This window comes from Somniosus microcephalus, chromosome 19 (assembly GCF_052327205.1).
Source record: "Somniosus microcephalus isolate GS21.2 chromosome 19, FLI_Smic_1.0, whole genome shotgun sequence".
Taxonomy (NCBI): Eukaryota; Metazoa; Chordata; class Chondrichthyes; order Squaliformes; family Somniosidae; genus Somniosus; species Somniosus microcephalus.
Window position 1 is genome coordinate 5,557,907 of NC_141005.1, and position 24,171 is coordinate 5,582,077.

General features: G+C 47.4%; 1 protein-coding gene across 1 annotated transcript in view; it reads right to left on the bottom strand.

Moving 5' to 3' along the window:
- The window catches only part of rimbp2b (RIMS binding protein 2b), a 349,606-nt gene that overhangs the window by 26,830 nt on the left and 298,605 nt on the right, over window positions 1-24,171 (bottom strand). Inside the window, exons 16-22 of the mRNA XM_086011890.1 lie at window positions 21,176-21,325; window positions 15,754-15,912; window positions 8,120-8,932; window positions 7,603-7,720; window positions 6,626-6,778; window positions 5,819-6,003; window positions 65-233 (exon numbers count right to left, since the gene is read on the bottom strand). Coding sequence (XP_085868016.1) covers window positions 65-233; window positions 5,819-6,003; window positions 6,626-6,778; window positions 7,603-7,720; window positions 8,120-8,932; window positions 15,754-15,912; window positions 21,176-21,325 — 1,747 coding nt within the window. The remainder of the gene's footprint in view (window positions 1-64; window positions 234-5,818; window positions 6,004-6,625; window positions 6,779-7,602; window positions 7,721-8,119; window positions 8,933-15,753; window positions 15,913-21,175; window positions 21,326-24,171) is intronic.

A 24,171-nucleotide genomic window follows, 5' to 3' on the forward strand; every position in this document is an offset into this window, starting at 1 on the left:
CGCAAATGAATGCATACCAAGCACAATCAGGTAAAGCAGCTCTTAGTTTTACAATGACTAATACCAATTTTCTCCACTGGAGTGTTGAGGGGCAGGTAACCCTGCTTCACCAGCTGATCCATCATCGCTTCATCGTCCGTCTGGATTTCAGAGACCATATTACACGGGATCAGACCCACTCTTCCATTAGTCTCTCCGTGGTAGAATCCGTCCGCATCTTTAGTCCCATGGACCTAAAAAAATATTCATTCTCAATAAAACACAGACCATCACCATCCACACATGAACTCCACCCCCACCCCCCCAAACTTGATGCGTGGAATATACACGGAGCAAATAAGGAAAAAAGACTTGCATTTCGGCAGCACCTTTCATGTCCTCAGGACGTCCCAAAGCGCCTCACAGCCAATGAAGTACTGTTTGAAGCGTAGTCACTGTTGTAATGTAGGAAACGTGGCAGCCGATTTGCACACAGCAAGCTCCCACAAACAGCAATGTGAAGTGACTGACCACTTCATCTGTTTTTGGTGGTATTGGTTGAGGGATAAACATTAGCGAGGACACCATTCGGCCCATTCTGTGTGAGGACGTTTCTCCTGCCCGCTGTTCTAAATCTCTTACATTTAATCTTGTATCTATGGCCCCTTGTTCTTGACCCCTCAACTACTGCAAACAGTCTGCTTCTATCTACCATGTTCCATCCTTTCATCATTTAAAATACTTCTATCACATCACCCTGTAATCTGCATTGTTATATAAAGATATAAAAGATCACATTTTTCCAAGTATTTCTTTGTATTTGTATTTCTTTATACCAGGCAGAATCCTCGTGAATCTGTATTGTATCTTCTTCAAAGCCTCAATATCCTTCCTATAGTGTGGACCCAATACTCTAATTGAGGTCTAATTAACGAAGGTTCGCTAGATTGATTCCTGGGATGAGGGGGCTGTCCTATGATGAGAGATTGTGTAGAATGGGCCGATACTCTCTGGAGTTTAGAAGAATGAGAGGTGATCTCATTGAAACATACACGATTCTGAGGGGGATTGACAGGGTAGATGCTGAGAGGTCGTTTCCCCCGGCTGGAGAGGCTAGAACTCGGGGGCATAGTCTCAGGATAAGGGGTCGGCCATTTAGGACTGAGATGAGGAGGAATTTCTTCACTCAGAGGGTTGTGAATCTTTGGAATTCTCTGCCCCAGAGGGCTGTGGAGGCTCAGTCGTTGAGTATATTCAAGGCTGAGATCGATAGATTGTTGGACTCTGGGGGAATCAAGGGATATGGGGATCAGGTGGGAAAGTGGAGTTGAGGTCGAAGATCAGCCATGATCTTATTGAATGGCGGAGCAGGCTCGAAGGGCCGTATGGCCTATTCCTGCTCTTATTTCTTATGTTCTTATGTTCTTAAGGTTTTATACAGGTTCATCGTTGCCTCTTGGCTTTTATATTCTATACGTGATAAAGCCTAGAATTCAATTAGCTTTCCAACAACCTTATCACCCTGAGGTGCTGCCTTTAATGTCCTGTGAACCTGCCCCCCCAAATCCCTCTGCTCCCCCACAGCCCCGAGCCATTCACACAATTACTGTTGTGTTTTTACCAAAATGCATCAAATCACCGACACTGGATTCCATTGGCCACTTTTTAGCCCATTCCCCCTCTTATCAATATCCCTTTGCAACTTCCTTTGGTCGTCTAAAGAATTAACTCTACCTCCAATCTTGGGCCTAGAAATTGGGTTGGGGCGCCAAAGTGGCGCAAAAGTCGCCTGAGCGCAGGATTTAGCGCAGCGATCGGAGTGATACCGATCGCCAGAAATTCAGTTTCAGTGCCCCTCGAGGGAGACGGGGCGAGGCTCGAGGCGCTCCGCGTCCCTCTTAGGGCGCTGAAACTGATTATCTCAGCGCAACGTGCCGCAGCGCCACATGCTGCGGCACGGCACGCTGCGGTACTGCAGGCCTTCCTCCCACTGTTAAGGGGGAGGTGCCTGCAACAGCGCGATCCCCGATCGCGAGTGCCGGCAAATGAGCCCGGCACCAAGGAGAAGTGCCGGGCTCTCGGGAAACAGCCGGCAATGCCGGGGGGGGGGTGGTTAGGAGGCCAGGGACGGAGGTGCTGGCAGGCGGCCGCCCCCGCACCTCCACCTTAACTTGCGCTGCTGCCGGCACAGTAAGGCCCCGTGAACTGGGCGCGGGTAGCGAGCAGCGCAACTGCGGCGTTCGCTACCAAATATCGCGAACGGGGCACGAATGGGGCGCTGCGCACACCGATGATGTCATCGGTGGCGGCGCAGCGCAAATGCCTAACGCCACCATTAGCGCCCCTACTGAATATCGCCGGAGACGCAGCCAGTGGCGCTACAGCCACTGACTGCCTCTTTAGGCGCTAACAGGTGGCGCTACTCACCCAATTTCTCCCCCTTGGTGTCATCTGTAAATTTTCATACCACTCCCTCCGGCCCAGTATCCAAATCATTGATATACAGTGAACAGAAGTGGCTCCAGAACTGAACCCTGTGGGACACCACTACCCACTTCCAACCATTCTATAAAACTGCCCTGAAATGATGTGAAGGTTACACTAAAAGTGGAGAGGGAAGTTATGGACAGGATAGTCATAGATAGAGAAGATGTACTAAAAAAGATTCGCATTACTGAATGTTGGTAAGTCACCTGGTCCAGATGGAATACATCCTAGGTTGCTGAAAGAAGCAAAGGCAGAAATAGCAGAGGCATTGGTCACAATCTTTCAATCCTCATTGGATACAGGAGTAGTGTCAGAGGACTGGAGGGTTGCTAATGTTATACCACTATTCAAGAAAGGGGAGAGGGATAAACCAGGAAACTACAGACCAGTCAGCTTAACATCGGTGGTGGGGAAGTTATTGGAAACCATTATCAGGGACAAAATAAACTTTCATTCGGAAAGGCATGGGTTAATCAAGGAGAGCCAGCATGGATTTATTAAAGGCAAATCGTGTCTGACTAACTTCTTTGATGAGGTAACAGAGAAGGTTGATCAAGGTAGTGTAGTAGATGTTGTATATATTGACTTTTGAAATGCATTCAAAAAACTGCCACGCAGCAGGTTTGTTAAGATGGAAACCCATGGAATGAAGGGGAGAGTGTCGGTATGGGTACGGAATCGGCTCAGTGACAGGAAGCGGAGTTCGATGGGTCTTTTTCAGACTGGGGAGTAGTTTACTGTGGTTTTCCCCAAGAGTCAGTTTTGGGTCCTTTACTCTTTTCAATTTTTATAAATGACCTAGACACAGGTATTAGGAGCAGGATTATAAAGTTGCAGATGATAGGAAACTTGACAAAGTAGTAGATAGTGATGAGGATAGTTGTAGACTTCAGGATGACATAAACAAGATGGTGAAATGGGCAGAAGCACGGCCGATGGAGTTCAATGTGATTGACTCTTAACTGCCCTCTGAAATGGCCCAGCAAGCCACTCAGTTGTATTCAAGAAGCCAGCTCACCACCACCTTCTAGGGGAAATTAGGGATGGGCAATAAATGCCGGCCTTGCTGGCAATATCCGCATCCCATGAATGAATTTTTAAAAATGTGGAGAAGTGTGAAGTGATGCACTTTGGGAGGACTAATATGCAAAGACACTTTACAGGAAACTTTCGATTTACTGGCACCTAAAATAACCGGAAATCTCGGTTAACCGGCAAAATTCAGGAGTAGGTTTTACTTCATATTTATTTGCCTTCTTCCATCTGTGCTGTGCAAGGGGTGTGGCTGCAGCTGTTGCTAAGCTACAGAGACGCTTGAAACTTGTGTTCATTGTTCTACAGTTGTTGCTAAGCAACAGGGTTTGTTGCTTTATACGGAGCTGTCAGCTCTCCGTATCTTTTACTATAGCGCTCGGTTATCCGGAATTTTTGATGAACCGGCACCACGTCGGTCCCGTCGGTGCCGGATAAAAGAAAGTTTCCTGTACTATAAATGGCCCGATTTTGAAAAGTGTCGATGAGCAGAGAGACCTTGGTGTCCTTATACACAAATCCTTAAAGGTGGCAGAGCAAGTTGTTAAGGTGGCTAAAAAAGTGTAAGGGTTACTGGGGTTTATAAACAGAAGCAGAGAATATAAAAACAAAGAGATCACGCTAGAACTTTATAAATCACTGGTTGGGCCTCAGCTGGAGTATTGTGGACAGTTCTGGGCCCCACACTTCAGGAAAGATGTAAAGGCCTTAGAAAGGGGACAGAGGAGGTTTACCAGGATGTTACCAGGCATGAGGGGCTTTAGTTATGAAGAGAGGTTGGAAAAGTTCGGATGTTCTCCCTGGAACAGAGAAGGTTAAGAGGTGACCTAATAGAGGTTTTCAAGATGATGGGAGGTTTTGATAAAGTAGACAGAGAACAACCATTCCTACTCTCCTACTATCTGTTTTCTCCCTTCTAACCAATTTTTAATCCAGTTTGCTATCCTCCTCGTAGTTCCATAACCCTTAATCTTCTCTAATAATCTCCTGTGTGACACCTTGTCAAAGTATTTCCTAAAGTCCATATACACCACATCCACTGCATCAACACAAAATCTAACCCACTGAATTAAAGCCAGAAAAACCCAGCAGAGTTTTGGATGAGCTAAGGGTGGAATGTGGGAGGCCGGCCAGGAGTGCGTTGGAATAGTCGAGTCTAGAGGTAACAAAAGGCCTGGATGAGGGTTTCAGCAGCGGATGAGCTGAGGCAGGGGCGGAGACGGGTGATGTTACGGAGGTGGAAGTAGGCGGTCTTTGTGATGGAGAGGATATGGGGTCGGAAGCTCAGCTGAGGACTAGAGGTCAGGCTAGCAGTCTTAAAACAGAGGCGTGGAGGGCTCGAGAGAGGTGGTGGAGAGGTTGAGCTGGGCGTCGTCAGTGTACACGTGAAAACTAAACAAGTGTCTTCGGATGATGTCGCCGAGCGGCAGCATGTAGATGAGGAAGAGGAGGGGGCCGACGATAGATCTTTGTGTGAGGGTGGGAAATGATTACCGCACATGCTCAGGCTACAATTGGATAGGAAAGTGTGGAACCAAGCATGGGCTGGATCAGGGAGGAAAGGTACTGGAGGAAGATCGTGTGGTCAACTGTGTCAAAGGGTAGAGAGAGATCGTGGAGGGCGAGGAGGGAGAGTTTACCATGGTCACAGTCACAGAGGGTGTCATTTGTGACTTTGATAAGAGTTGTTTCGGTACTGTGACGGGGCGTAAACCTGATTGGGTTCAAACATGGAGTTGCAGAAAAGATGAGCACGGATTTGAGAGGCGACAACACGTTCAAGGATTGGATTATTAGTGAAGTAAAACACAACTATAAAAAGCAGCCCAAAAAAGGAGTCAAACAACGAACAAATTTAATGTAACAAACTTATGTATAACTATAAAAGGTTTAAAGCTAATTTAACATTGTACCGTTAATCAGGTACACTGACACAATGCATCATAGCAACAGAGGAATTGCCAGATGGTAAAAGAACAAGGTCCATCTAGTTTGACTTTTCCCATCCTGGTCATCGCGTGATCCGACGATAATGGAGTTGTTGACTAATCACAGCGATCAATCTCGATGAGCCCAAGATCAGATCAGCCATGATCTCATTAAATGGCGCAGCAGCCTCGAGGGGCCAAATGGCCTACTCCTGCTCCTATTTCTTATGTTCTATCAATGAGTCTACAACAGGCCCAGACACGAGGCGATGAAAACCACCAGTGGTGGAGAGCTTTGGGAAGCGGAGGTCCAGAGTCCCCTGTTCCTCCCGAGCTCGCTGCACTCCCCACACATCAAGTTTGGATTTCTGCCCATTACTAGAAGGCATTACCTTAATTATTTGTCCCTCCTTGAATGGAAGTTCTTCCTCTGCGGCGTCAGGATTGGGTGACATTGATAATGGATCATAGTCAAAGAGAGCCACAAAGACTCTGGCCGGCAGGTCTTCACTGCACACATCAGCCTCTGACTCCTCATAAATCTCTGGAGACAGACGTTCACGACCACAGTATCTGTCTGCAAAACCAGACGCTTCATATCATGAATTATGCAATTATGGTGCAGCCATTTGTTACAGTCCTGAAATGGTCACAGACAGACTGAAAATGCTGTATAATTGCAAGACCTTTCTTTCGATAGTGGCAGTTTCTATATAAATGAAAGACTTGCATTTCTATAGCGCCTTTCACCACCTCAGGACGTCCCAAAATGCTTTACAGCCAATGAAGTACTTTGTGAAGTGTGGTCACTGTTGTAATGTAGGAAACACAGCAGCCAATTTGCGCACAGCAAACTCCCACAAACGGCAATGTGATAATGACCAGATAATCTGTTTTAGTGATGTTGATTGAGGGATAAATATTGGCCCCAGGACACCGGGGAGAACTCCCCTGCTCTTCTTTGAAATAGTGCCGTGGGATCTTTTATGTCCACCTGAGAGAGCAGACGGGGCCTCGGTTTAACGTCTCATCCGAAAGACGGCCCCTCCGACAGTGCAGCACTGGAGATTGCGGTATACCAGCCTTCTGCTGTAGTGCTTAGCTAGTTATAGAGATCACTCGTACTATTTACTAATGGTGAGAAAGGACTGCGTGTTGTGGTGAGTTGGAGAATTTAACGGGAGCTGGTTGCTACTTACCGTATCGATTCTCGGGCGCCATGTTGCGTTGGAGCGGCCATTTCCTTCGCCCAGCAATGTTGCGATAATAAGCGTCCTCTCTCGCTGGAGAGATATTGCCTTCACTCCCTGAACGTGACCGGCCTCCCTCACTGTTACTGTCCACAGTGATTTCTACACGGGGCAGAGATAAAACAGGAGACATTACAAAGTCCAAGTAAACTGCATCGTAACACTGCCCTTCGCTGCGTCTTTACTGAAATCTGGTGCCCAGTGATTTTACCCATTTCCCCTGTGTTGGTTTTCAGCGAGGTTTCTGTGTTGAATCGCTGATTGGAAATTTCAGCCTCGCCAACTACAGAATGTAAACTGAGCCAGGTCAGTAACCCCATAATGTGATATTTTGTCAGGTGAATAAGTGAAATTTAAATAATGTTACAATCACACGGGGAAGATCTTTCCTGCGCTATTTGCAACAAGATAATAAATACATTTTTGTTACTACACAGCGGTTTTGATAGAGTAGATTGGCAGAAACTGTTCCCACTGGCAGGAGGGTGGGTAACCAGGGGAGACGGAGTGAAGGTGATTGGCAAAAAGTCCAGAAAGTCGGTGTAGGGACCGGGTGCTAGGGTTTGGATGATCAGCCATGATCTCGTTGAATGGCGGAGCAGGCTCGAAGGGCCGAATGGCCTACTCCTGCTCCTATCTTCTATGTTTCTATGTAGGGGGGATGAAGAGAAATTCTTTTTCCGCAGCGAGTTGTTGTGATCTGAAAGGGCGGTGGAAGCAGATTCAATAGTAACTTTCAAAAGGGAGTTGGAGAAATACTTGAAAAGGAAAAATTAGCAGGGGGAGTGGGACTAATTGGAGAGAATCTTTCAAAGAGCCGGCACAGGCACGCTGGGCCGAATGGCCTCCTTCTGTGCTGTTCATTCTATGTGGAGGGAAATCTTCCTTCCCACTTCCTAATATCGCTATTTAGGGGTTTAACTCACCAATGGAGGGCACAGTCATGGGCCTCCCTCTCTGTACAGCGCTGCCATGAGATGACCTTCTTCCCAGATGATCCATTCTGTCCGACGTGCGCCCGGATCCCGACGTGTTGCCTAAAATCTGGAGAGAGAAATCCAGATGGGGGGGAGGTAAATCGTGGCATCGGAATCTCGCTCAACTTTCATTCTACTGCAAAGAAACTAAAAAAAAAGAAAAGCAGGTCTACTTGGGTAGATTCTAGTCTACAGAAAAGCAACTGGCCAAATCAACAGTGGCAGCGATGGGCACAAACAGACCCTGTGCAGATTCGGGCTCTTTGCAAGCGAATGAAAATATTCACAAAGATGTTTTTGGGACATTGTGTGGTGACCAAGCCAGGCAGAGCGGAAATAAATCATGAGACGTTAAGAAAAAAAAAATAGAAGGAAATAAATAAGCAGAGAAAAGAAAAATAGTCTAGGAATAATTAATGAGACTGATTGGCAAGCAGATGGGAGGAGGGATTTTTATTTCACACACCAGTGATCTTTGCTTGTCCCTATGGACACATATTGTAACTGCATTTGGCACACTAGTGTTACTCGTTTTTAACTTAGTTGTCCAGGCAACCTGCTTCTCTTCTCTGCAGAGAATGTCCCTTCCATTATTGTTCTCTGTGACAATCTTCTCAGCTCTGTATTCTGGTGTGTCCCTACTTGCAACATCTGAGACTGACATGGACCTCTCGTCTGAAGCTTCCGCACTGAAGAAGTCCTCTTCAACACTAACTTGTCTTTGTAAAGGTCTCTTGCGTCCCATTGGCTGCACAGGGCCACCACATCTGTTCAGGCAGCCAGTGGTTCCCGAACCAGCGTCCTGTCCTGTTGTCGAAAGGCTCTGTCTGTTACTCAAAGATCGCATCACCTCTTCCCCACTTCCACAGTCTAACGCACTGTCTGGGCTCCTTGTCGCTTCTCTACTTAGTCTGCTAACCCTATCTTCCCACAAGCAATCATCCATACTGGCAGCAGCCTTTGGAGGAGATCTGCTCTGCTCCCCAGAGTGTCTCTTGGATGATATGGGGAATGATTGCTGTCTGTTGTCTTGCATGTAGGCTTTGCACGTTCTATCACTCTGCAATCCTTTCTCCAGTTTTGATTGCACCTCTACCTTTTCTCTACCGGCCGAGTTTGGGTTGCCTTCTAGTATGTTGGGCGGCTGCGTTCCTGCATTTTCTCCACCTTCCTCGGCTAGCTCGGGAATACTGAAAAGTTTTTTACAGTGAAGTTTCTGTGATGAAATCTCAAGACGCTCCTTCTGAGCTTCTCCAACACTTTTATTCTGAAGGGAGATCTACAAGCGGTTTGTTAAACAAGACAATAGACAGTGCGGTAAAACAATAAAATGGGGGAAAAGAAAATAAAGACAGAATTAGTTTCTAGAGCCAATGGGAAACGGAAAGCATGCAGTCCATCCCATGTGGGTGATGACATGCTTTTAATGGGGAATCTGTAAAAATAAGATCATGGTAGAGATGTTACTTGAGGTATTAAACACACTGAGGGCCAAATGCTTGGTACAAACACAAGGGGCCTCACTGTTCCATGGTTGATTCAATGAGGCAGGCAAACAAATACAACATTAGCATAACGCAAGCAAAACTGCAACATATAGAACTGATGGGCGCCTCTGAACACGACTGAACCAGCACTGAAAGGGGAAGGGTCTGCCCAATTGCCCCGACTGCCCCATGGCTCGACGTTAGACAGCAACATTCATGTCATCATACAAAAGCAAAATACTGCGGATGCTGGAAATCGGAAATAAAAACAGAAAATGCTGGAAATGCTTAGCAGGTCACTCTGACCTCTCTGTCCTCGGCCTCTTACACTGTTCCAACAAAGCTCAATGTAAGCTCGAGGAACAGCGCCTCATCTTTCGATTTGGCACTTTACAGCCTTCGGGACTCAACATCGAGTTCAACAATTTCAGACCATAACCTCGGCCCCTATCATTTTTTTTCTCTCTCGCACATGGCAGCTGTCGATCATTCTGCCATTGACATTTACACTTCATCTACAGTCATCTTTTGTTTCTGAACTTGTCCCATTCCCATCTCCTTTTGCCTCGCACCATCATCCCTTTTGTCTCTTAATCTCTCCTGCCTTCCACCCTATCACAGACCTTCCCTTTTGTTCTTTCCTCCCCTCCCCCTTTCCCAGCCCCGACACTTGCTTAAAAACCTGTTCCATCTCCAACTTTTTCCAGTTCTGACGAAGGGTCATCGACCTGAAACGTTAACTCTGTTTCTCTCTCCACAGATGCTGCCTGACCGGCTGAGTATCTCCAGCATTTTCTGTTTTTATTTCATGTGGTCATACCCGTCGTGTAGAACTGGTACATTTGAGAAAGGCCGTGAAGGGGGAGTGGGAAATGTTAAATCTGCCACACGAGGAACAACCTGTTTAATTACAGTGGGGCGCTATTGGTGTCATTCATTTAGACAGCAACCAGATCCAAAAGAAAACATCCAGATGTGCAGACTGAAGACATGCAGGTGCACCTGAAAATTGAAAACTATGGGAGCCAAAGGAAGTGGGTAGATTTGATGCTTTAGTTCTCGCAGTGTAGTGCTTTCCACAATGGGAGTGCGCACCGGGAATTGAGTTCAGAAGTCAGCACGCACGGAATTCCAATACACCTTCCCATCGGGCGGAGCTCCGCCAGCATCGCTAAGGTGGAAAATCCACCCCTCTGGCAGATGCATCTTACGTCTGTATGGCACTTGAAAGATGTGCAGGGCTCTGGGGAAAGAGCAGGGGGGAACAGAACTAATGGGAGAGAATCTTTCAAAGAGCCGGCACAGGCACGATGGGCCGAATGGCCTCCTCCTGCTGTGAGATTCTATGAGTCAATGGAGTTAAGGCTCAACAGGCAGCACAACAAAATGGTGGAAAGAAAATAAAGACAGAATTAGTTTCTAGAGCCAGTGGCCAAAGGAAGGCATTGTTTATTTCGGGAGTTTGTGATTATCACCGCAAAAGAGCGGGCCTGATCTCCCCCTTGCAGCCGAGTGCAAACATCGATTACTGTTCCGCTGCGACATGTTCTTACATTAATTTCTTTCTGCACCATTAAGTTCATAATACTTTGCATCAGTATCCGATTATACCACCCAGGAATAGTAAGGCAGGATATACTCAGAGGGAGCAGAGAGTGAGGGGAGGGGGAGGAGAGGGGGAGAGTGAGGAGAGGGGGAGAGTGAGGGGAGAGGGAGGGGAGGGAGAGGAGAGGGGGAGGGGAGGGGGAGCGGAGAGGGAGAGTGAGGGGAGAGGGAGGGGAGGGAGGGGGAGCGGAGAGGGAGGGGAGGGGGAGGGGAGAGTGAGGGGAGGGGAGGGGGAGCGGAGAGGGAGGGGAGGGGGAGGGGAGAGTGAGGGGAGAGTGAGGGGAGAGGGAGGGGAGGGGGAGGAGAGGGGAAGGAGAGGGGAGGGGAGGGGGAGGGGAGGGGGAGAGTGAGGGGAGAGGGAGGGGAGGGAGGGGGAGGGGAGGGGGAGTGGAGAGGGAGGGGAGGGGGAGGGGAGAGTGAGGGGAGAGGGAGGGGAGAGAGAGGGGAGAGGGAGGGGAGGGGAGAGTGAGGGGAGAGGGAGGGGAGGGGGAGAGTGAGGGGAAAGGGGGGGAGGGGGAGCGGAGAGGGAGGGGAGAGTGAGTGAAGAGGGAGGGGAGGGGGAGTGGAGATGGAGGGGAGGGGGAGAGGAGAGGGGGAGCGGAGAGGGAGGGGAGGGGGAGGGGAGAGGAGAGGGGGGAGGGGAGAGGGAGAAGAGAGGGAGGGGAGAGGAAGGGTAGAGATAGCGGAGAGGGGGGGAGAGTGAGAGGAGAGGGAGGGGAGAGAGAGGAGAGGGAGGGGAGAGGGAGGGGAGTGAGGGGAGAGTGAGGGGAGAGTGAGAGGAGAGTGAGAGGAGTGAGGGGAGAGGGAGGGGAGGGGGAGGGGAGAGGGAGGGGAGGGGGAGGGGAGAGTGAGCTGCTATCGAGTTTGAGGCACTATGGAGAGTAGTTGGTTTGATTGATGAGCTAAATTACTGAACCAATTTGGTGTAAAGGTTTTGTGAACATAAGAGCATAAGAATTAGGAGCAGGAATTGGCCATTCGGCCCCTCTAGCCTGCTCTGCCATTCAATAAGTTCATGGCTGATCTTCGACCGCAACTCCTCTTTCCTGCTCGATCCCCATATCCCTCGATTCCCCTAGAGTCCAAAAATCTATCGATCTCGGCCTTGAACATACTCAACAACTGAACGTCCACAGCCCTCTGGGTAGAGAATTATAAAGATTCACCACCCTCTGAGTGAAGAAATTCCTCCTCATCTCAGTCCTAAGTGTGTTTACACACTGACACTAAAACTGTTTAGTATTCTGCAATCTGGGTTTGTTAACCCTCCTCGCCCCTCCCAGCTTTCGCATCCGACGTCCCAACAGGAGTCAGCTCACTCATCTTATAGCGTTCACAGACCAACTTTGACGTTAGTGGTTGGGTCTCCTGTGCAGTGCTGAGGGAGTGTGATGCTGTCGGAGGCGCCCTCTTTCTGATGGGGCATTGAGCCGAGGCCCCGTCCGTCCTCTCTTGGGTCAATGTGCCCACGAAGAGGAAGGAAGTTCTTCCCGGTGTCCTGGGCCAATATTTATCTCTCAACCAACATCACTAAAAAACACTGATTATCTGCTCGTTATCTCATTGTGATCGATAGATTTTTGGATATCGAGGGATATGGGGATAGCGCAGGAAGGTGGAGTTGAGGTCGAAGATCAGCCATGATATTGAATGGCGGAGCAGGCTCGAGGGGCCGAATGGCCAACTCCTGCTCCTAATTCTTATATGGTGTAAACACACCCTTAAACCAAAAAGTGCATTGTCTCAGTGATTCAGCTCATTCATTAAACCAACTGGTTTAAAGAACAAAATAACACAGATTACTTCAACAGGCAGGTGTTGGCAATAGAGGAATACGTGGCTCGTCCTGTGCGACGGGTTCACTGTCTTGGGTTTCTAGCTATCAGTCTGTGGTGAGTTAGCTGGAGCTTTAAGGGGAAAGTCACTTTAGGAATGGGGAGCCTCGGTTGAAGGGATGTGGGTGGGAGAATCAGCGCTGCAGTTTTATATCCCAATCTCCAACCTCGCATCCTTTGAGCGTGGCTCCCTGATGGATCAGCGGATTTACTCTTTGGATCAATAACCAATACTAATTGATGCTTGTGTCAACTTACAGGGAATCTGAAAAGTAGTCAGCCCACCATGCAATCTGGCACTTCAGTGATCGCAGATCAGAGGAGTTCCAAGCCTGCTGCTCTCCAGGGCAAGGATAAACAATCGGATCCAGAAATGTTACGCCTTGAGGCAGTGCTTGGGGTGGAAAATGAAGGCTTGAGTTGGGAGTGTAGTCGAGTTCAGCCTCACTCATTCCCAAATATGGTGCTGTTGCTGCAATGGCTGCTCCATTTAAAGGCAGTGCCATCGACACCAAACCTTGCCAAAGGAAGCAGCCACGTTCTTGTACAGCTCCTCCTCATTATCTTCAATGGGAGATTTGATGGAATTGTGCTTCTGGCTACAACTTTGTCAGCTGGAAATGCAGATTGGGATCTCATGTGAAGAGGCCAGTGGGGGGAGTATCCCGAATTCCCAATACGCAGTTCCCGGGGCAAGAAGGTCTGTACCAGGGGGGCTTTGCCCTTAGATTCCTGACGAGTGAGTTCCTGCTGATGGGTCTGTTCCAGCCGAGCCTGATATCTCCTCACAGGAGGTTGACTGGATGGTGATGAGAGACACTGGCTGAGCTCTGGAACGCCGTGGCCAGCTTCACACCCTCATCACCCCAACCGAGATCAGCCAATGGAGCAGTGTCGAGAGACCGACCCTGAGCCCCCCCATCCTCCAGTCAGTATGGCTTGGTACTACACTGTGTGACATATAACACAGAGCTGTGCCCCTTCACATCGGACCTTGTTACTGTGAGCAGGGATGGACACCACAAGGATATCAAGTTGAACTACCCCAGGCGATCAAGACCATCCTCTAGCCTGTCTCGGCTCTGGCACTAGAATTACATCGAGTCTACAGCACAGAAACAGGCCACTCGGCCCATCAGGTCCGTGCCGGTGTTTCTGCTCCACACCAGCCTCCTCCCACCCCTCTTCATCTCACCCTATCAGCCTATCCTTCTATTCCTTTCTCCCTCGTGTGTTTATTGAGTCTCCCCTTAAATGTATCGCTGCTATTCACCTCAGCCACTCCCTGTGGTAGCGAGTTCCACATTCTCACCACTCTCTGGGTAAAGAGGTTTCCCCTGAATTCCCTATCGGATTTATTAGTGACTATCTTATATTGACGGCCCCTAGTTCTGGTCTCCCCCACAAGTGGAAACATCTTCTCTACTTCGACCCTATCGAACCCCTTCATAATTTTAAAGACCTCGATCAGGTCACCCCTCAGCATTCAATTTTCTAGAGAAGAGAGCCCCAGCCTGTTCAATCTTTCTTGATAGTTATAACCTCTCAGTTCTGGTATCATCCTTGTGAATCTTTTTCTGCACCCTCTCCAGTGCCTCTATATCCTTTTTGATAATATGGAGATCAGAACTGTTCACAGTGCTCCAAGTGTGGTCTAACCAAGGCTCTATGCAAGTTTAACATAAGTACTCTGCTTTTCAATTCTATCCCTCTCGAAATCAACCCCAGTTCATTGTTTGCATTTTTTATGGCCTTATTAGCCTACGTGGCTACTTTTGGTGATTTGAGTATCTGTATTGCCAGATATTTTGCTCCTTTATGCCATTTAGATGCTTATTATCCAAGGAGTGTGTGGCCTCCTTAATCCTCCTACCAAAATGCACCACCTCACACTCATCTATCCTGAAATTCATTTGCTCTTCTCCAACACTAGAAGGGAAAACCTGACCTGTCGGAGCCTTAACACTGCTAACCTGCTGCAGGGCGTCTCACCACATCCCCAACTCTACTTCATAGGAACAGGAGGAGGCCTTTCAGCCCCTCGAGCCTGTTTCGCTATTCAATGAGATCATGGCAGATCTGCATCTTAACTCCATCCGCATACCTTGGCTCCATATCCTTTTAATATCCTTGTCCAGCAAAAATCTTATCGATCTCAGATTTAAAATGATTAATTGAGCCCCAGCATCTACTGCTTTGTGTGGGAGAGAGTTCTACCCTTTGTGTGAAGAAGTGTTTCCTAACTTCTCTCCGGAATGGCCTGGCTCTGATTGTAAGGTTATGTCTCCTTGTCCTAGACTCCCCCCACCAGCGGAAAACGTTTTTCTCTATCTACCCATCAATTCCTTTCAAAATCCTAAAAACCGCAATCAGATCACCCTTTAACCTTCTATGTTCCATGGGATACAAGCCTAGTTTATGTAATCTCTCCTCACAATTTAACCCTTGGCGCCCTGGTACTATTCTGGTGAATCCGCACTGCACTCCTTCCAGGGCCAATAAATCCTTTCTAAGCTGTGCTGCCCAGAACTGTACCCAGTGCTCCAGGTGTGGTCCATCCAGGGCTTTGTACAGCTGCAGCAAAACCTCCTCCCCTCTATATTCTAACCCTCCAGATATAAAGGCTAACATTCCATTGGCCTTTTAAAATATTTTTTGTACCTAACCAACTCCATTTTAGTGATCTGTGTAGATGGACCCCTAAATCTCTTTGGAAATCCACTGTTCCTAGCTTTTCACCATTTAAATCTATCAATGTCTCTTAGTAATTTTATGCACCCATCTACACTACTTACTGCGCCACCAATCTTTGTGTCATCGGCAAACTTCAATCATCAGAGCTAAGGCTAGGGGAAAAGGATCAGCTGGGAATCCCATTACCACCAAGAGTACGACCACTCCCCGGTTGGAGAACTGGTGCCTCAACATGTTCAAGGAGAACATTGAACCAGTGAAGGGAACCAGATTAAAACCTAAATCTTTACAACGTATTTCCTTAAACTCAGAAAACAAAATGTTGAAGCTTCTGTAACTGAGGACACTGCGATATCTAAGGAAAAAAGGCAGACTTGCTTTGACATAGTGCGCCCTAGCTCAGGAATGCCCCAAGGTGCTTTGCACACTTTACTTTCGGAGTGCAGTCAGTGTTGTTGTGTGTGTAGAATGTGCCTTACCTTCAGTGCGTTATGTGAAGTCACACTGTGCCTTCTCCTACCCCCCTCATCAAGCTGCATTTCTGAACACAGCTCCTCTTCATCCTCCTCCATGATGTCAGATAAATCGGATCCCCGACTGCTCTCCGTATGGTAGTCATCGGCATGGCCGTAGTGTTGCTGTTGACACCAAAAAGTGCAAAAAGGTAAACTTGCCTCTGTGTCCTGTCACACTAGGAGCGATCCTTACTTTCTTACAGAATCTGCAATGCAGCGTAGAGTAAGAAGACTTCACCTGTCGTCTACCTAGTTTACCCAACGGTTACCCAGTCACAAACACTGGAGCAATTTTCTAACCCTGACCCTCACCACAATCAACTAACTAAAGGAACATTTAACGCTTTGGGGAAATCGGTTCCTCTCTTGTACAAGTCATGATTCACCACCAGGGTGACCAGTTGACATCACTGAAGAATAAGGACCCTTCTCTGTAGAACTCCAGCCAATCACATCAGTCAGATAAACGCAAGAGTATGGACCACAAAACTCATTGCAGAATGTTACCAGTGAGGTAACTGACACGAGAGAAGTCTTAAAACGCATCAAAATACCAACTGCAAACATCAAATGAGCTGCAACATAGGAACATAGCAACATAGGAACATCATAGGAACATAGGAACAACATAGGAACATAGCAACAAAATAGCAATATAGGAACATAGGAACACCTGATAAAAGTCAGGAGCAGGATCGCAAAGACATCAAGTGAACAGAGAAACAGAGAGCAGACATACGAAGCACAAGTAGTAATACAGAACATTTAAGAAAAATCGATCATTGGCACAAAGCCTTTCCATGGCAGTTTACTCAACAACCTTGGACCTACTCTGAAGTTAAGACGCCAAAGGCAAAATCACAATGGTAGGGCAGTCGGGAAGGAGTTTAGGAAATAGGGAATCTTTCCTCTTACAACAGGCTGGGACAATGTGTTGCCAAATCTCTACTTGCAGGCAAAATCAGCTCAAGGTTATAATGTCAAGTGAATGTTGGACCTCGACAGGAACATATTAGGAACATAGGAACATGGGAACGGGAGGAGGCCATTCAGCCACTTGAGCTTATTCCACCATTCCATTAGATCATGGCTGATCTGTATCTTGACTCCATTTGCCTGACTTGGTTCCGTAAACCTTAATACTCTTGCCTAACAAAAATCTATCGATCTCAGTTTAGAAATTTTCAATTGACCCCCCAGCCTCAACAGCGTTTGGGCAGAGAGAGTTCCAGATTTCCACTAACCCTTTGTGTGAAGAAGTGTTTCCTGACATCACCCCTGAACAGCCTGGCTCTAATTTCAAGGTTATGCCCTTGATCATGAATCCAACCAATAGTTCTTCATGTCAAACTAACTCTGGCACAACTTGAAATTAATTGGCTGTTGACTGATTTCTGCTCCTCCTAAATAGGCCCCCAGCCAATTCTCACGATGATCGATCCCTCTATTTATCCTTCACGAACAGGCCATTTAAGTGTCTGGTCTATTAGGAACTGTGTATAAGAAGTAACACGAGAGCTTTAAGAGTCTAAGGCTTGAAGCAGTTTCTGTGGGACTTTAGGAGAAACTGGAAGCGCCAATTAATTTAATGAAAATGGAATGTAGAAAATCATCTTTAGCAGAATGAAAAACTGACTGATTCTAATAAACCAAAGGTATGGGCAATTTGTGAGAACATTAAACCTCCCAAAACATCTCCAAAGGCCATGAACGTAGAGAAGGTGCACTAGAGAGCAGGGATGTACTTAGAATGGGCACCAAAAGGCTGCCTTTGGACTTTGCACATAGCCATGCTCGGGACCAAAGACCGGGTTCTCAAAGCACGGAGGGAGAGACACTTTAGGGAGGTGCCATAGAGGAATCCAATATCCTCCCCATGGAAACTCTTCGTTTTGTAACATCCCGCAAAATGGTGGTACCTGGGTGAAGCGGGTCCCCTCCCTGGAGAGCAGATGATCACCTTGTCCCTTCCAACGTTCAGGTCCCGAGCTACAGCCCACAGAGGTGAATAGGAGCCCACTCCCGACTCACTATTTGACCAAAAGACGGCAGGAGTAAAGGCAGAGAGTGAAAAACTGCAAACTCCTTTAATCTCATTGGCTACAGTCTGAGGGTCTTGGAGTGGAGGGAAAAAATAAATGATGGGGCTGCTTCCTGGGACTAAGTGTGGTTTGTAAACTTGCTGATGTGCCACCTGCTCCCGTTAAAGGACAACTAATCATCGCCAAAAAGGCGACTATGGGATGACTTTGAATCACCAGGAGTGCCCAGTCCTTGGTCTTCAAGATCCGGTTGGCGTCTGGTGGACTTTCCATTGGTGCGGATTTTCCTGGGTAGACAATCACTTGAATCCAGGGAGGTAGATGGATTGCGGAGGAGTCCCTGTTCCTAATGGAACGCGTCCGATTTCCCATTCATTCATTTAAATCAGATGACACTTGTGGGGGATTATTTATGCCCAAATGCGAAAGAGGAAAGTTTGCCCCATGAAGTTTAAATCCCTGTTCCCATTAATTCCCAGATATCCCAAGCTGCTGACACGAACAGATCTCGCTGTTCTGATTTCACAGTTATCTGCCGAAAAGGCAACAGCCCTTTCCAAATCTCCAGGCCCACGAAATTCCAACAAGGCAAAGCACCGAGTGAGAAATGTAAACACAAACAGTGCTGAGCTGCCTGGGCCTCAAGGACCCGACTACCACAAGTGCACGCCCCAGACTGAGGCTACAGTGCACAGTGCAGCCAGGTCTTCGAGGGGACACGGAGCAGCGATGGTGGAGGACTTGAAGCAACAACAACCTCTTGCATTTATATAGCGCCTTTAATGTAGATAAATGTCCCAAGGCACTTCACAGGAGCGACTACCAAACAAATATTTGACGCCGAGCCACTTAAGGAAGCATTAGGACAGGTGACCAAAAGCTTGGTCACAAGAGGTAGGTTTTAAGAAGCAGCGAGCAGCCTCCTGGTCACTCACACACCACGGACATCTTCCAAATCCTTTTCATTTCAGCTGATTCCGAGGCCCAGATCTTGCACCTCGCAGACTCTTTCCCTCACCCGTCAACTCAAAATTGTTTTGTGTGGTAACTCGCTGGGAGCGCGAGCCGAGAACGGCGCGGCGAGGGTAACGGGGCATCTGGGGCCTCGGTGAACAGGGGGACCAATAGACTATCTCCTTCACCCATGAGATTTAAGGATTGAGAAAGAAACAGAGGAATGACTGAGAGGGAAATCAGGTGAATTAGAGTCAAATCAGGTGAATAAAAAGAAATAAATTGAGGGAAAGAAAGATTGGATTAAGAGAGAGAGAAAAAAAGAGACAGAAAGGAAAAGTAAGATTTTTTTATTAAAAAAAATTAAAATTTGACATTTTAAAAATCTCTAAGATGAATTTACTACATACAGGAATGAGATTCAACAGTTTAAATTGTTCCTTTTCTGGGCCAGAGAGGTTGATCGGCATTGCATTAACAATTATCACGTTGTTAAAAGGGTACTTACGCTGTTAATTATGAGCCCTAACTTTCTGCGTCGATACTTAATACACAAATCCAGCAAGTTCTTATAAATAACGGGGAGGTTGAAGGTGAGATTGTAGAATCATAGAATAGTGCAGCACAGAAGGAGGCCATTCGGCCCATCGAGTCTGTACCGGCTCTTTCGAAGAGCATTCCAGTCAGTCCCACTCTCCCGCTCTTTCCCAATATCCCTGCAATTTTGTCTCCTTCAAGTATTTATCCAATTCCCTTTTAAAGGCCACTGTTGACTGTCTCCACCGCAGCGCGTTCCAAATCCTGACCACTCGCTGCATAAAAAGTTTTTCCTCCTGTCGCCTCTGGTCCTTTCGCCAATCACCTTAAATCTGTGCCTCTGGTTATCGACCCTTCACCCATTGGAAACAGTTTCTCTTTATTTACGCTATCTGAACCCTTCATGATTTTGAACACCTCTATCAAATCTCCTTTTAGCCTTCTCTGCTCCATGGAGAACAATCCCAGCTTCTCCAGTCTCTCCACGTAACTGTAATCTCTCATCACTGGAACCATTCTAGTAAATCTCCTCCGCACCCTCTCCAAAGCCTTCACATCCTTCCTAAAGTGCGGTGCCCAGAATTGGACACAATACTCCAGCTGGGGCCGAACTGGTGTTTTACAAAGGTTTAGCATAACTTCCTGGCTTTTATACTCTGTCTCTATTTATAAAGCCCAGGATCCCGTGTGCTTCATTAACTGCTGTGTTCACCTGTCCTGCCACCTTCAGAGATTTGTGCACAAACACCCCCAGGTCTCTCAGTCCTTGCACCCCCTTTAAAATTGTACCATTTAGTGTGTATTGTCTCTCCTCATTCTTCCCACCACACTCTATCGCCTCACACTTTTCTGCGTTGAATGTCATCTACCATGTGTCCACCCATCCCACCAGCCTGTCTATGTCCTCTTGAAGTTTATTAATATCTTCCTCACTGTTTACTACACTTCCAAGTTTCATGTCATCTGCAAGTTTCGAAATTGTGCCCTGTTTGCAATCCTCCAGTCCTCTGACACCACCCCACCATCTAAGAAGGATTGGAAGATTGTGGCCAGAGCCTCCGCAATTATTACCCTTACTTCCCTCAGCAACCTAGGATGTATCCCATCCGGATCGGGTGACTTATCCACTTTAAGCACTGCTAGTCTTTCTCGTACCTCTATTACTATCTCATCCAATATCCAGACAACCTCCTTGTTTACTGTAGCTTTGGCATAGTCCTCTTCCTTGGTAAACACCGATGCAAGGTACTCATTTAGTACCTCAGCCATGCCTTCTGCCTCCATCAATAGATCTCGATTTTGGTCCCAAATCAGCCCCACCGCTCCTCTGACAACCCTTTTACTGTTAATGTGCCTATAGAAGATCTTCAGGTTATATTAGCCGCCAATCTATTCTCGTACTGTCTCTTTGCCCCTCTTATATCCTTTTTCACCTCTCCTCTGTACTTTTTATATTCAGCCTGATTCTCCCTTGTGTTATCATGTTGTAAATTGACCAGCAAGTTCTGGAGATCCGCAACTCACACCGTATCTCTTAATCCCCTGAACTCGCTGGTTGATTTGCACATTAATAACGATGTGCGTCGTGAACTCACCCTCAGCTTTCCAGCAAGATTCGGGCCAATGATTTTTTTGTTCAACTTTCCTTTCTTTCTATTGGCTGGTTCGAAGTTGATCATTAAATCCATCACTTCCGAACATCAAATGAAGACTGGGAGTCAACCAATCAGAGTCTTCATTACATAAAATCTACCGTCTTACGTTAAATTTAAGGTCTTTCATTGACCAAAGAGAAAGGTTTGAAATCTTTAAATGACAAACGGGAATTGGAGCAATTATTCCTGGACTCCCACCTGTCTCCCCAGCTCCGAGCCCCTCAGGAAATCATCCACCGAACCCCCAGGCCTTTTGATGCTTTGAGCATCGTAAACATCTTCCTCGTCGTCGGAATTTTCCTGGTGCAAAGTGTTGCTCCTCTCGCTAAATATACTTCGCTTCTCAGCCTGAAAACGATGGGCAGACGAGCATTAGTGATGTTCATACAGGACAGAGAATTCATCGAAAGCAAAAGGTCGAGGCAACACACCAATTCAGAAAAACAAAAGCCAAACGCTGCGGGTGCTGGAAATCTGAAATATAAACAGAAAATGCTGGAAATACTCAGCGGGTCAGGCAGCATCCGTGGAGAGAGAAACAGAGTTAACGTTTCAGCTCGATGGCTTTTCATCCTTAACTCCTGTTTCTCTCTCCAGAGGCTGCCTGACCCGCCGAGTGTCTCCAGCATTTTCTGTTTTTACAGTAATTCAGTAACGGTGCAGGAGGTAACAGAACTGGGAATTCTCATTAGCAGCAAACAGGAAGATGCAATAGTCTCACGGGCAATCACTGACTACAATATAACATCACATTTTGCCTGTTATTCCTCAGCATTAAAAGATTAAAAATATGTAAGTAGAATTTTGCATATGAAACTAACATAGAGTCAGGGTAAAAATTCAGTATCGCCCTGTTTGGGGCGCGATTATCGGCCGTGCGCAAAGTTTAGCGCCTGGCGCTAATTATCGCCTCCGACAGCAAACTCGGCTTTTATCGCCCCTGGAGGTGATTGGAGCGCTAAATCAGGCGCTTCACACCTCTCTTAAGGCGCAAAGGCCGAGGAGCGAGGCGCTACCTCAGAGTGCTGGCGAAGCAAGGAAGGGCAAATCAAAATAAACCTGCAAAGTGTTGCTCAGTACCCAAAACTCCTTCACACAGCGTTGAATCTCTCCAGAAGTCTCTCTCTCTCTCTCAGAATGCGTGGTGCAAAAATGTCACCGACAAAAAAGAGGCAGGAAGTGGTCGCCTTTAAATAGCGCTCCCCCAGTCCCTTTCTGACTGCAAAACGCTCCCCTCAACCTGTCGTTGCTAGCGGCAGGCGGAAAGACAGGGGGCGCCACTCAATATCCGGTCCGGGGCGCTGCGCACTCGAATGACATCACAATCTGCCGGCGCAGGAGATCGTGGCGGAAGTGTTTAGCGCCGCCGCAAAATGTCTAGTTAATTTCGCGAGCGGCACAAACATCACCGCGCCCGGGCGCTAGTTGTTTTGCGCCCCAACTGGCGCCCTCTTAAGGCGCTAACGGGAGGCACAAACAACTGAATTTTTCCCCCATAGAGTTATATAGCACAGAAAGAGGCCCTTCGGCCCATCGTTTCCGCACCGGCCATCAAGCCCTGTCTATTCTAATCCCATTTTCCAGCACTTGGTCCGTAGCCTTGTATGCTATGGTGTTTCAAGTGCTCATCTAAATGCTTCTTGAATGTTGTGAGGATTCCTGCCTCTACCACCCTTTCAGGCAGTGAGTTCCAGATTCCAACCACCCTCTGGGTGAAAAAGTTTTTCCTCAAATCCCCTCTAAACCTCCTGCCCCTTACCTTGAAACTATGCCCCCTGGTTATTGACCCCTCTACTAAGGGGAAAAGTTCCTTTCTAGCTACCCTATCTATGCCCCTCATAACTTTGTACACCTCAATCAGGTCCCCCCTCAGCCTTCTCTGCTCTAAGGAAAACAACCCCAGCCTGTCCAGTCTCTCTTCATAGCTGAAGCGCTCCAGCCCAGGTAACACCCTGGTGAATCTCCTCTGCACCCTCTCCAGTGCAATCACATCCTTCCTATAGTGTGGCAACCAGAACCGCACACAGTATTCCAGCTGTGGCCTAACTAGCGTTTTGTACAGCTCCATCATAACCTCCCTGCTCTTATATTCTATGCCTCGGCTAATGAAGGCATGTATCCCATATGCCTTTTTAACCACCTTATCTACCTGTCCTGCTGCCTTCAGGGATCTATGTACATGCACATCAAGGTCCCTCTGATCCTCTGTCCTTCCTAGGGTCCTACCATTCATTGTGTATTCCCTTGCCTTGTTAGTCCTCCCAAAATGCATCACCTCACACTTTTCTAAATGTTAATTCTTGGGATGTGGGCGTCGCTGGCCAGGCCAGTATTTATTGCCCATCCCGAGATGCCCTGAGAAGGTGGGGGTGGGATTTTTTCTTGAACGGCTGGTAGCGGGTTTGATTCAACTGAGTGTCTCGCTTGGCCACTTCAGAGGGCAGTTAAGAGTCAACCACGTTGGTGTGGGGACTGGAGTCACCTATAGGCCCAGACCGGGTTTGGACGGCAGGTTTCCTTCCCTGAAAGACATTAGTGAACCTGTTGGGATTTTACGACAATCCGATAGTTTCATGGTCACTTTTACTGACACCAGCTTTTTACTTCCAGATATTTTTAAACTGAATTCAAATTCTCAAAGTACCTTCGTGGGATTTGCTTCTTTAACACTACTTCACAAATCTCTGACAAGCCGGAGAAATGTCAATTCTGCATCAGAAATAATCGCGTTGAGTTAGTTCATGAAGTTCAACAAGAGGTTCGGACTAATGTCAATAAGAACACTGCTTGGGTTCTGAGCCACTGGTGAGGTTGGCAGGACAACACAGTAACTAAAGGAACCAGGAACATAGAACGGGCGTCGCAATGAACACCGTCAGTTCTTTTTTTACTGATATTGGTGTAACATTTAATTTATGCGCATACACACTGCTCGATTACCGGTAGGAATGTGATTGGCTCCCGTGACGAAGAAAGCGTGGCCTAGAAATTCCTCGCAGGCGGTGACACAAAGCAGGCAGCATCGGATGGGCCGCCCATTATACCCAGCGCCCGATAGTCAGCAAGATTGACTGGAATATAAGGGAATGTCAGGTGCTGGGTATAACGGGCGGCCAATCCGATACCGCCCGCTTGGTGCCACCGCCACAGAGGAATTTCTAGGTGGGTGAATCCCATTAAAGAGTGTAATGGGG